This window comes from Solea solea, chromosome 11, assembly GCF_958295425.1.
Source record: "Solea solea chromosome 11, fSolSol10.1, whole genome shotgun sequence".
NCBI lineage: Eukaryota > Metazoa > Chordata > Actinopteri > Pleuronectiformes > Soleidae > Solea > Solea solea.
Window position 1 is genome coordinate 27424373 of NC_081144.1, and position 12408 is coordinate 27436780.

Below are 12408 nucleotides of genomic sequence, written 5' to 3' on the forward strand. Positions count from 1 at the left end.
GAAACCCTGCCTACACATGCGCCATATATTCATTTTATTGTGAAAGGGCTTGAGGTTTCACAGCCAGAGAGACCTCACCGTAGCTCCACCCACAAGTCCGGGGGAGGGGGTTGTCTGCGAGTTTGAAGTCCCTTCCCCCCTTTTCTGTAAACTTTGCACACAGAATATGAGCCGCCTATAATCCCTATCTGTATAATACGACGTCTTTATTAGAAAGAATTAAAAGATAAAGATAATTTACTTAAAGATGTGGCTCGTGTGTTTATAGCGGGAAAACAACACAACGTTCACAGTGAAGTGTGTGTGTGTGTGTGTCAAACTGTCAAACTTGTTATTACACAGCGTCATGACTCGCTTGTGTTACGTGCTTCGTGTAATCTGCGTAGTAATTTGGCAGGAGAATGTTTTAATGGAGTCGTGCGCAGTTAAAAGACTAAGAGTAACTGGGACTTACTTTTTCCGTGTGGTCCAATATTGGAGCCCTGGGACAGTGTCCGTTCCTTTTCTCGGAGCTTCTTTCACTTTTCACCTCCTCCGCCGCTGATTCCACGTCCATGACGAATTTATAAAGTACAGGCCTGTGTATGTACACCGGCATGGCAGCGCTCTTCTCCGCCATAGTGGAGACCCGGGTGTCGCGGAGCACGGAGCGGCCCGTCCGACAGTTGAAATCCGCCCCAGCGATACCGACCCTTGCCCCGACCGACGACTTCTCCATAATATATCTGGAATCCATGTTCAAAACGGGCGAAAGTGGAGACTAAAGAAAGAAAACCAGCTTTCTAAAGATGTTCGTGCAAATATCAGCAAATGTTAGATACATTTATCAGGATTGTCGTGAGTTGATAATTTCTTCTCTCCTCTAATCTAACATGTAAAGTTTGTCAGCCGTTGCCACCACAGCCCCAGAGATCCAAAAAGCCGCCCGGTCAGAAAGAGAAAAGATTGTTTTGCCTCTTTCCCCAAACCAATGCCACGCCCCCTCTACTGTACTGCCATTGGTCGGCGCCGTGCATAAACAGTACACTTTGGCACGCGTCCACGGCGAGGCGGCCCGTGATTGGACGACTCTGCGGTGTCAATCACTGTTTTTTCTGATCCAAGAAATGTGGGTGGAAGACGGGAGGGGGCGTGCCCGTCAGTTTACCGGCCGGTGTCTGTCGACGACGTGCTGGTTGCAAGGCAGAAGAGGAGGGCTGAGCGCGGAGGGCGGACAACCGACAACCGACAGCCAACTGCGCATTTATGTCTGTGAAAATCCACTGACTACATGAACTCTAGTGTCTTATTAAGGTCCAAGTCACCATTTAGCTCTTTTGTTGTTTCAATGTAATATTAATATCAGCACAAACTGCGTGTAGACTTCAGGTTTCTTAAAGTGTGATTGTTAGAGGTCTACAGTCCACAGTCCACATGACGTCAGAAAAAACACATGTTCGCCATTTCATTAAAGGCTCACCTGATGCACTCTCTTGACATTCGTCAGCCTTTTTCAACATGAAACTAAAGTTTGTGTCACTTTGTAAACTGCTGTCTCCCCTACACCAACTCAGACAGAGGAAAAAGAGTTTTTAGCTCACACCACACACAAGTTGTTGATCTGCCTCCATCACTAAGTTCAAATGTGTTATTTTGTCACTTGAAAAACTTCTTGTGACACAAACACAAAGCACCTGTTTTATCTCATTTAAGTATACTACTGTCATATATCAGTATTTGTATAATATATTACGATTGTAACATCCCACCTGAGACAGATGACTTAACCCTTCAATTTTAAAAGAAAAGTTACGTTAACACACCTAGAGCACCAGAATGTGCTCATAAAAATACACCACTATAAAAAATTGTATGCATTTGCATTTTCAATTTATTCATTTTTTTTAGGTTTTAAACCAACATTCGTCTTTACCATAGATGTCAAGTATTATTATATTTTGAAGTCTTAAATTGCCAGGTTTATTCATGATGCACCTCCAGTTTTATGATATTCATGCAAACCTGTTTGATGTTTTACCAAGTGTGTTACAATGCAAAAAGGAAGGTTTTAATCAGAATCTATTATGAATATTTATTTTTTCTATGCAAAAATTGATGAAATCTAAATTGCAATATTGTCCCCAGTTTGAAAGTCAAGAATCATAATGCTGTGCTCCTTTCATTTATATCATAGCTCAGAGGTCATTACTGGGAATGACGTCACACCCGGGCTCTCGGGCTAGTCTTTGTTAGCCTTTATTAGCAATACCGGTCAATAACAGCGCTCTGCGTGGTATTTTGCGCACAAACAGTGTAGCAACGTGTCTGCAGTAAAAAACAATGTAAACAATACTACATGTACGATTGATTTACTGTGGAAGAAATATGCCAGAAGGGTTTGTGTGGTGGCAGCAATCATGGAACCCTGAACTCAGGTAAATGTGGTCTGAATTTTGAGTTAAAAATCCAAGGTCAGGGTTCCAACTATATGGAATGCATCAAAAGTGTGAGAGCATTTGGGAGTTTTACATATTTACCTTGTTTTTATTTCTTCACCTTGAATATGTCATTGGCAGCAGCATTTTGTCCTCTCAGTGTCAGAAACCATTATGATTTATTATGTAATAATAAACACACATGCATTTTACTGCAGACTGAATTTATAGAAAGTATTATTAGCTTATTTTACAGTGATAGTATGGTGCTGCGCGTTAGATTTAACCCATGCAAAGCAATGACAATAGGCAAAGGACATGTTGTAATGTGCCACTTTATTAGAAAAGTAAAAACTCACTTTAATATTTTATGAAGGTTAATATAAAACATTACAATCTTTTGCATATCTGCACTGTCACTATAATTCATTATATTTACTCTTTTTTTATTTGAACTAAACCCTGTGCTTTGAGAACATACAACATTGGCTACAGCTGTCACAGCAGTATTGGCCCATAATTATATCTGAAGACGATAAAACACACAGCATGTGTATCTGCATGGAAACCACGGAACACTTTCCACAAAGTACGCTCTGATGTGTGTGTACTGTATGTTACACTGGAACCACATCATAACAGCAAGTTATTTTACACATTTTACACCATCATATTGTGACTGTGCAGCAGACATGTGTGTTCAGTGTCAGTGCTCAATAATGTTTGTTTCAGGAGAAAGAAAATGTGACACACAGAGTGACAGCCAGAGGAGACGAGCTCGTTGTTTCCTCTCTGCATTTTGCCCTGACAGAGTTTGTTAGGCGTCTCAGCTTTTTGCCATTTCTCATATTAGACCAGTGGTTGAGCCGTGCATGACTGATGTCAGACTGACCTACAGCCGCTGCTTCCCCCTCCCTCCAAATCACTTGCAGAGTCTCTCAAAACTGGACATCAAAGGCCCCTCCCCTGCACAGCGAGGGATCGGGTTGGACTGTGTCCAGTGTCTGGAGGATGAATACAGCTGGAGTAAGGAGTGTGCAAAGGGAAATAAAAAGCCCCCCTCCCCAAAAGTGGAAGTACACATGGCTCAATGTTGCAGTGTGTGTGAGAGTGTGCATGTATGAGGCAGTGATCCCCGTCTCACTTCAAACTGGCTGTTCTTCACCTCCCTCCCACACATCCACCGCTCTATCTTGAGGAGGATAAACAATACTCTGCCCTAAATTCACTCTGGTTTCTGCCTAAATATTTTATATTTTATTTCTTTCCTCTTTGGAAAAAAATGCTGCCTTGTATCACATGGCAAAGAAGTCAAATAAAATTAAACAGAGATCAACAAACAAGAGATCAACCACAATATTTGTTTTCATCTCCACATATCAAAGCATGCAGTTATTTGGATCAAGCAGGAAAAAATTCCACCAACAACATAAACATACAGTTTTTTTATGGCAGTGACATGAGCTATTTAACCAACAATATCATCAGTCAGTAAAAAACAAATGAACAGTGCATAAAATACAGAGTGTGTTCTTTTTTTTTTACATACTTTTCTGACGTACTTTTTTTTTTATTAACTTTATTAACTTTTCTGAAGCCGTGTAGTCTTTGCATTTGCTTTCCCACATACATCAATTCTGATGCATGTCTTACCATCACACCCATTCATTAAGGCTCTAATGTTTTGTTTTCCTCCTGTGCTCTCTCTGTTTTCATTTTCCCCAAGGTTACATGGGAAATATATTGTTTTGAAAGAAAAAGAGCTAAGTGCAGAGGCTGGAGACCAGGGTGGGGGGAGGGCGAGGGCAGCCTTCCAAAGGACACTCACTGGTACATTTTATGCCCAGTTCTTTATTTTCCTTGGAGTCCAGGCCAGGACCAGGCTGTTGCTATTTCAACCACTGGTTCTCTGTTCAAACTAGTGAGCGAATCAGAACTCTGAGTTGTGGAAACACCCTTTAAAGCACACCAATACACAATTATTCAAAACCAGCCCTGCAGGTTGTACAGTGCAAAATAAAACTGGATGTTTACTGAGCCCAAAAAAACACCAGATATTTAAAGGACAGTATGGGGTTATATGAGGTATTTAGTAGGGATGTCCCAATCCGATATTGATATTGGTCCAATATCAGCCAAAAAACAAGTATCCTCTAAAAGAGTGCCTCTAAAATCTCCGATATAAGCGCTCCGATACAACAGTCCATTCCGCTCCAGCTCTTCTATCCAGCAGCGCCCGTCGTGATCACGTGGGCTCTGCGTGTTGGATGCATGTAGATCACATGATCACAACAACAGTGTGTGTGTGTGTGTGCTACTGCTATTTCAGAGGTTAAACATCTTTATTTAACCTCTGAAATCAGAGGCTACGAAGCCGCACAGCGAGCACGAGCTAGCAGTTAGCACCACGCTAGCTCGTCCTGAGGTGAGCTGCTAAAACAATATCATTTCATAAACCAGCGCCACCTGTCGACAGCCTCTGTTTGTTAATTATACCCCAAAGACCAGCCATGCCAAGAGCTTTGTGTGTTTTAAATGTGTCCTGAAGCTCCACACACAGAGCGAAGTACGTCTGCGGGGGCGGTCCCCGGGCCCCGGGTTTACCTGTGGGACGAGTCACTCACCCTGTGTGGGTTGGGCTAATCCAAAATAGTGAAAACAAGGGGGGTATTCTCTGAAGAAACACAGGTGCTCTGAAAACACCCCCATTAGCACTTGGTACTTTCCTCCTGATGAAATGAACCATAGACTGTATGAAATGAACATGGCAAGAAATCCAATATTCTTATGTTGAAGGTTAAAATTGATGTAACCAATGGTTAATAATAAATGGGTCAGTTTTTCTCATACTATTGTTCTCTGTTTAAGTAATATCACTTGATCAAGCCTATTCTAACATTCCACACTACAAAATAAATCATTAAAGTATGTATGATTCGTGGTGATATCGCCAATACTCAAGGCTGCAATATCGGTATGGTATCGGAGGTGAAAAAGCTGTATCGGGACATCCCTAGTATTTAGCTCACACACAGAGGGGGTTTAACCCTGGGTGATTAACACCATCCTCATTGCCAGTGGTTGTTCTGGTGGTTCTATGTTTACCCTGCGTCACATGTGCACGACGCCGTGGCACAAACAAAACCAGTAACTGGAAGAAAAAACAACAACCTCGCCCTCAGTGAGAATGTTATGGTGGTTATTATTTTGCATCTTTGACTTTGGTCTCCCTTTAAATTGATTGTGTTTCCCAAACTTTCTATAGTGAGCAGGATTCAGTGTCACATGACCATCACATGGCCTCTTGGTAGCAATGTGAGGTTATGCTAATAGGGAGAAAATAAAATATGTGTCCATTGATATAAGCACCTTCTCTTTTTGTTGTGAATGTTGAATGTATGTATGAATGTATAATACCCCATACAACCCTACACCCCAAAAATACCAAAATATCATTAAACTTGCACATGATGAGTCATCCCGTGTTATTCTTGCTATTTTCTCTTCCTTAAATTCTTCTCTCATTTTATCCCACTTTCAAGTGAAAAGTCTTACATTGCGAAATGTGTCAGCTGGGGGAGTTTTTGTGTCCAACCCACTCAGTGGCCATGACCCGATCACTGTGTGTGTGTGTGTGTGTGTGTCAGGGTGTGTGTGTGTGTGTGTGTGTCAGGGTGTGTCTTTGCACTTTTGGCTACAGATGTTGGACAAATCTGAGCCCTGGATTGTTCACATGAAGATTACATTATTGCACAAGAGTCACTTTCTTTTCATCAGGACAGGCAGTTATGCTAATACATTGACTGTAACTCTGTATTTAAGGAAGAATTGATGACCTGTGTTTGAACAAAGCACCGTGATGCTGTGTGACAGCCAGTGGACCAGTGTGCACACAGAACCTGTTTCAGATGCCTGCTCAGCCCGAGCGAAGCGCCGCAAATCTCTGTTACATCCATGTGCTTATGTTACATCACTCCCTGCAAGATGAAGCGCGTGTGTGTGTAACAGTGGGCCAGGTCATCCTAATACAGTCAGCGTCCTTGCTACTACTGTCCCTTTGTAGGGTGTGTTTGCACAATGCATGCACATTTCTTTTGTGATATACTGTAATATAGATTAAAAACGTGTTTTCCTCCATATGTGAGTGACACCACATACTCGTGTGCAGTGTCCATATAAAAATAAAGATATGGAAAATGATGCACACACAGGTGAGTATGGTCAGTGACACAGTATAGTTTGAAAGATATACAGTATATTTAACTTGTTTTGCTGATTTCTTTTCTTTGTTAGATTGTATTTGGTCCATATTTGGGCTTGGACTATATAGGCTTAGGCTGGTTCTGAAGTCCAGACCAAGCAAGGGAAGTCTGAACCTGGATTAAGACCCTGATTGTACCTGATGTCCACAAAAAATGGATCCATATGTTGTTTCTCTACAGAGGGCCTTGTTTATGTGTATAATAACCAGCCTTTTTCATGTCTACAGACCAGTGACGTACATCTCCATCCCATCATTGAAGGTGAAGATGGTGGTGGTGCTAGCGCTGTTGGCCCCTTGTTTCACGTCGCTGATGGTCTCGTAGAGGTTTTCCCCGCCTCTAACAGGCGGGGTGCTTGGTCCTGAGCCCTGAGGTGCAACTAGTGCGGCTTGTTGTTGGTTTTGTTGCTGCGGGGGCGGCGGCGGTGGCGGCGGCGGCGGCGTCTGCTTCTTCCTCTTCAGTGTGGTACTACCCCCAGCTGTGCTGTTATTGGTTCCCTCCTGCTCACGTTTCCGGTGGGCGTCGATTGTAGCGTACGCAATGTCAGACTCAGCCATTGCGCATGTAGACCGGGATCTGTCTCCTACTGGTTCATATCCGGGATCTTCTTGAGAGCGTGCCTGGCCCTGGACTCCTCTGCCTCGGCCCTGGGAACCCGCATTTCCTCTCTCCCCACCAAAGGAGCGCGGGAGGGTCTTTGCTCCATTGTATTCCATAGGTTTCTTCTTCTGGGATTTACACACGACGGAGTAAGTGTCTGCAATCTGAGAAGACACAGGAGGAGAGCAGGTGTCAGGTGTCAGGTGCTTTGATTCTATTAGTGAATTATAGGAGTGGTGTAAATGTAGCCTATAGCGCCAATATTTCTCTGAGCAACTGAATACTGGGCCAAAACGTTTTATATTCAAATGTTTCTAATAAACGATTTCATATTGTACACAATGGCAAATTTAAGGGTTTAACAAAGTAACTTCAAAAGGATGTTACTAATGTCTGAAAACTGCTCTTTGACTGAAAAGGTTTGGAATCAAGCATGACAATTTCAACTTTTTTTCAAAATCTGATTTTTTGATTCCTCTACCCAGTCAGATATTAATGCAGGCGGACCAGTCACTGTGCTTTACTGTGTTGGCACACACGGGATCTTGAAAGCTGGGGTATCAACAACATATTTGTGTTCAATAATTCCAAAATAACCTCTCAGCATAATGTAAAACAAGTAACTGAGTAAATAAAGAAACCTAAAAATAAGGGAACAATCGAAACATAAGAGAGCCAGACAACAAATCACACATCAGTGTGACTGCAGTGTTTCGATCACATATGAAGGTCCATGCTTACCTGGTGGGAGGGGCTCAGGATAGCGAGCATCCATCCCATAATGTAAGTATTTTAAATGCTACAGATAAAGCATCAGATGTTTTTGGTGTTGCTGTTCAGTATAATGCACATATGTGCTCCATCTACAGCCTCACAACTAAATCTGTGCCGTCACAGAAGACGTTGACCAATCACAGGGCAGTTTACATCCCACTGCACCTACAGGCGCACACTTCCCCACCAGCAGCTGCTTCCTGTGGTGTAAAAAGGAAAGATAATGAATCTAATAAAACATTGAGCTGCTTATTGTCCTTAATGAAACAAGTGTGTGTGTGTGTGTGTGTGTGTGATGAGAGGAGCTCGGCACAGAGAACTGTGAGAGTGTGTGCAGCGTCATGAACAGAAGAGAAAACATGCAATTCTGCTCATTTGATGAGTGGGTGTACACAGCAGTTAGTGCATGTGTTGACAGAGCTCACTCTGTGCTGTAACCTGACCTAGTTTTGACAGGGCAGGATAAGACAGAGTAAACTGTGTTATCAGTCTGGTGAGTTCGCTCTGCAGTGGATGGACCTGTTCAAATTTCACCGCAACCACTTTGGCAAGAGAAGAGCAGGGTATGGAGTGAAAGGCGTGGGTGACGGCCAGCTCACTGAACGAGAAAATAAGAAAAAAAGCTGTGCATATATGAACTTTGTTCACTTCTTATTTACTCTGAACGGGTTGTTGTGTTTAAGTGGAACTCAACACCGCGTTTCTCAGGTGTAAACCCGTGTATATGGGTATCTAGTCGTGTTACTTGTTGATCCAGGTGCAAGTCTTCACACTTTAGTGTTGATTACTGAAAATATACAAATCTACTGCCGTTCTCTGGTCAAACAGCTGCTGCATTCAAAATGCATGTGGCTGTTTGAGTCCATGCTTACATCACTGATGTGATGTGAGGGGGCACAGAGTGATCTATTTCGCCCCCTCCTGTCTAATCTGTGGCAGACTTCTTCTTCAAGACTCCTCCCCCAGAGCTGCAACTGGGTGTGAGATTTTACTGCCAGACCACGCCCCTCACTGCCCCACATTCTGTCACTCTGCTCTCAGCCCACTTCTCTGGCATTTTTCAAAATCAGGCATTGTGCGGAATCAGCTGCAGAAGAGGGAGTTTAGTGTAGTGCTGCAACTAACAATTATTTTCATAATCCATTCATCTTGTACTTGTTTGGTCCATGAAATGTCAGAAAATGATCAGAGATGATATTCTCAAATATCTTCTTTTGTCAAAAAAACCAATAATAATAATCACTATTATGTTTTCTTTGTTTTATGAAGCATGGAAACCAGAACATATTCACATTGAAGAATGTAAAAAAACAATCAGACAGCTCTGTGTCGGCAATAATCATAACTAACTAACTAACTAACTAACTAACTAACAGGAAACTGTTCCACTCCTCCAGAGTTTTTAAGCTTCGTTTCAAATGAGACAAAACAGTAGAACAAGTTCAAGGAGGATTTTCTTTATTATTATTGTTGTTATTTGTTTCTTTTATTTGAATGACAACAAGGTGGGCCACGCAGTTGGTTTAGTGGTTAGCACTCTTGCCTTTGCAGCAAGAAGACTCAGGTTCCAGCCCCGGTTGGAACAAGGGCCTTTCTGTATGGAGTTAGCATGTTCTCCCTGTCTATGCAATATGGGGATTAGGTAAACTGGTAAATCTATATTGAGAGTGAATGGTTGTTGTCTATGTATCTGGTGAGCTGTCCCCGCCTGTGTGCACCCCCGCGACCCTCCTCCCGCCTGTATGCACCCCCGTGACCCTCCTGAGGAGGATAACCAGACCTTTTAGTTCTCAGGAAGTGAAGTGCAGGTAACTGCATCATCATTTCCAAATGTCTTGTCGCCTCCACACACAAACAGAAATCCCCAGAAATCTTTTGTTGTTGTTTATTCTCTGTAAACACGTCATGGTTTCATCCACAAGAAACCACCCACAATCACTCTGTAGTACATGCTAAGTATTTGTATAACTCTTTCACATGATGCCAGCACAGGCGTCAGGAGTAACGTGGCGTTAAGTGTCTTGCACAAGGACACATCGGCATCCAGACTAGCAGAGCTGGGAATTTAACCCACAACTTTCAAGGAGAAATACGACTCACTCAGAAATACCCAAAAGTATACATTACAAAGTGTACAACAAAAGAAAGCCAGAAGTCAAAGTTAAGTTATCATAAAGAACCCAGAGCAAACTGTCTCCTCTTCAACACAAGAAGAGGAAGATGACAAACGACGTGGGACTCTGACATCACCATCATCATTTTCTAGCTGTATACATAAAAACACAACAATGGAATCCATTAAAAAGTGTTTCAGTGCTCCAACTGTTCTCTTTGGACAAAAAGCCAATAAAATAACATTAAAAAACAAACCATGACAGAAAAATCTAAAGGCTGTCGATCACTGAGGAGGATCTGAAACATGCACAACATGAATGAGGGGACTGCTCTTAATACATGTGTGTCTTTATTATCATGACTCAAAGCATGAGGTCGTCTGGAGAACTGGGATAAACCAGTGCTGGGACCTCTGGTGTCAAAATTCCACATGTGCAGCTCGAGAGCAGAGGATTGTGGGATACAGTCATGTTTACCTTCCGCGTTGACACTTGCAGCTGTGCTCTGGTGGCCCTGAGTAACACGGGCTCTACAAACTAAACTCAACTCTCTCTGTGTTTATGTGCTCACTTTACCTTTACCTTACACCACCCCAGAGACCCTGGTGTGTGTGTGTGTGTGTGTGTGTGCGTTTGTGCACAGATACGCTGCAGCTCTCTACAGCAGAGGAAGGAAGTCACAAGAAGATAAGGGGGTTTCAGAACTGGGCTGCAGCTGTTGAGGAAGCCAGAGCATCTCCTCCCTCTGCCTTTACTCTACCTTCTGACGGTTCCCTTGTGACGCTGCTTCAGCTCAAAGTCATGAAGTCCATCATTCATGGAAACTTCATCAACTGTCACGTCGCTCTGTCAACAGTTTGCTTACAGCAGCTGATATTCATCCAGGCTAATATCCACACAGAGAGAGAGAGAGAGGAGCAGAGGAGAGGAGAGGGGGGAGAGAGGGAGAGAGGGAGAGAGGGAGGGAGGGAGAGAGGGAGAGAGAGAGAGAGGGAGAGGAAGAGAGGGAGAGAGAGAGAGAGAGGGAGGGAGAGAGGGAGAGAGAGAGAGAGGGAGAGGAAGAGAGGGAGAGAGAGAGAGAGAGGGAGGGAGGGAGAGGGGGAGAGAGGGAGAGAGAGAGAGAAGGAGAGGGAGAGAGAGAGGGAGGGAGAGGGGAAGAGAGAGGGAGGGAGGGAGAGGGAGAGGGAGAGAGAGGGAGAGTGGGAGTAGATGTAGGTGGGAGTGGCCTGGCTGACAGCCTCCAGAGCATGTTCGGGCAACAACAACATAACTGATGGAAAAACACACCAACTTAGAGAAAGAGAAAAAAAAGTTTGAGGAATAAAAATAAAATGAGAGATTGCAGAAAGAGGAGGAGTTTAACCAAACAGCAGATTTAACCAGTTCATCTCCAACACGCTGCAGCTTCTCCACTGGTTTCATAAAGAAACTTACCAGCAGCTTCAAACTAGTCAGAAGTGCCAACACAGTATAAAAGCTGAAACAACAGCAATTAAATACATGTAAAAACAAATCGAATCATTGAAAAGACAAAACATGGTTAAAATAAAAGTCATGGCGCGGGTAAGTACTAGCATAGTACCTGGTACCAGGTACTTTTTTACGACCTCTCTCTAAGCGTGACGTCGTCATACTGTCGGCCACTGATTGGTCAGAGTGTCGTCACAGGAAGAGACGTCCCACACAAGAATCAAGCCCAACTGCAAATCACTTAAAAAGACTTCACCTAAAAACCTAAAAACCTAAAAACATGGGAAATGTCTCAAATCTCAATATGTAACAGAGGAGTCTGTGTGTTTAGTGACAGCGCTGCTGAACATGATATTTTACAGGAGAAGCGTGCAAAACATACATATATGTTCTGTATATGTATGTGTATATATATATATATATATATATACACAGTGATTTCATAGCGCTGTCCATGGTGATGAAATGAGCCTTGGTGTCAACAGCGACATGGGGTGACCTCATTTTATATTTCCAGATGTTGACTATGTTTATTTAACTTCAACTATGGAGCCATAATGGTCTCCAGTTTTATGAAGTTAATGTTGAGAATGTATCTTGTTGCAGGGAATGTTATTGAAGCTTATGGTCTTTTTATGTGTTTACATCCTTGTCATCGTTAATTCATTAGAATTGCAGTTTAACGCTTTCAATTCATCGTACTGTAATATATACAGTATATATACATATATATGTATATATATATTAAATGAGAAGGTGTGTGTACACTTTTGA

At 42.7% G+C, this 12408-nt stretch overlaps 2 protein-coding genes across 2 annotated transcripts in view; both read right to left on the minus strand.

Annotated features, from left to right (window-relative positions):
* Positions 1-950, minus strand: part of slc2a4rg (SLC2A4 regulator) — a 47382-nt gene extending 46432 nt beyond the window's left edge. Inside the window, exon 1 of the mRNA XM_058642722.1 lies at positions 455-950. Coding sequence (XP_058498705.1) covers positions 455-736 — 282 coding nt within the window. The 5' untranslated portion in view covers positions 737-950. The remainder of the gene's footprint in view (positions 1-454) is intronic.
* Positions 951-3294: 2344 nt separating this feature from the next.
* LOC131468260 (uncharacterized) overlaps positions 3295-12408 on the minus strand; it is a 66484-nt gene continuing 57370 nt past the window's right edge. The window contains exon 9 of the mRNA XM_058642312.1: positions 3295-7440. Coding sequence (XP_058498295.1) covers positions 6898-7440 — 543 coding nt within the window. The 3' untranslated portion in view covers positions 3295-6897. The remainder of the gene's footprint in view (positions 7441-12408) is intronic.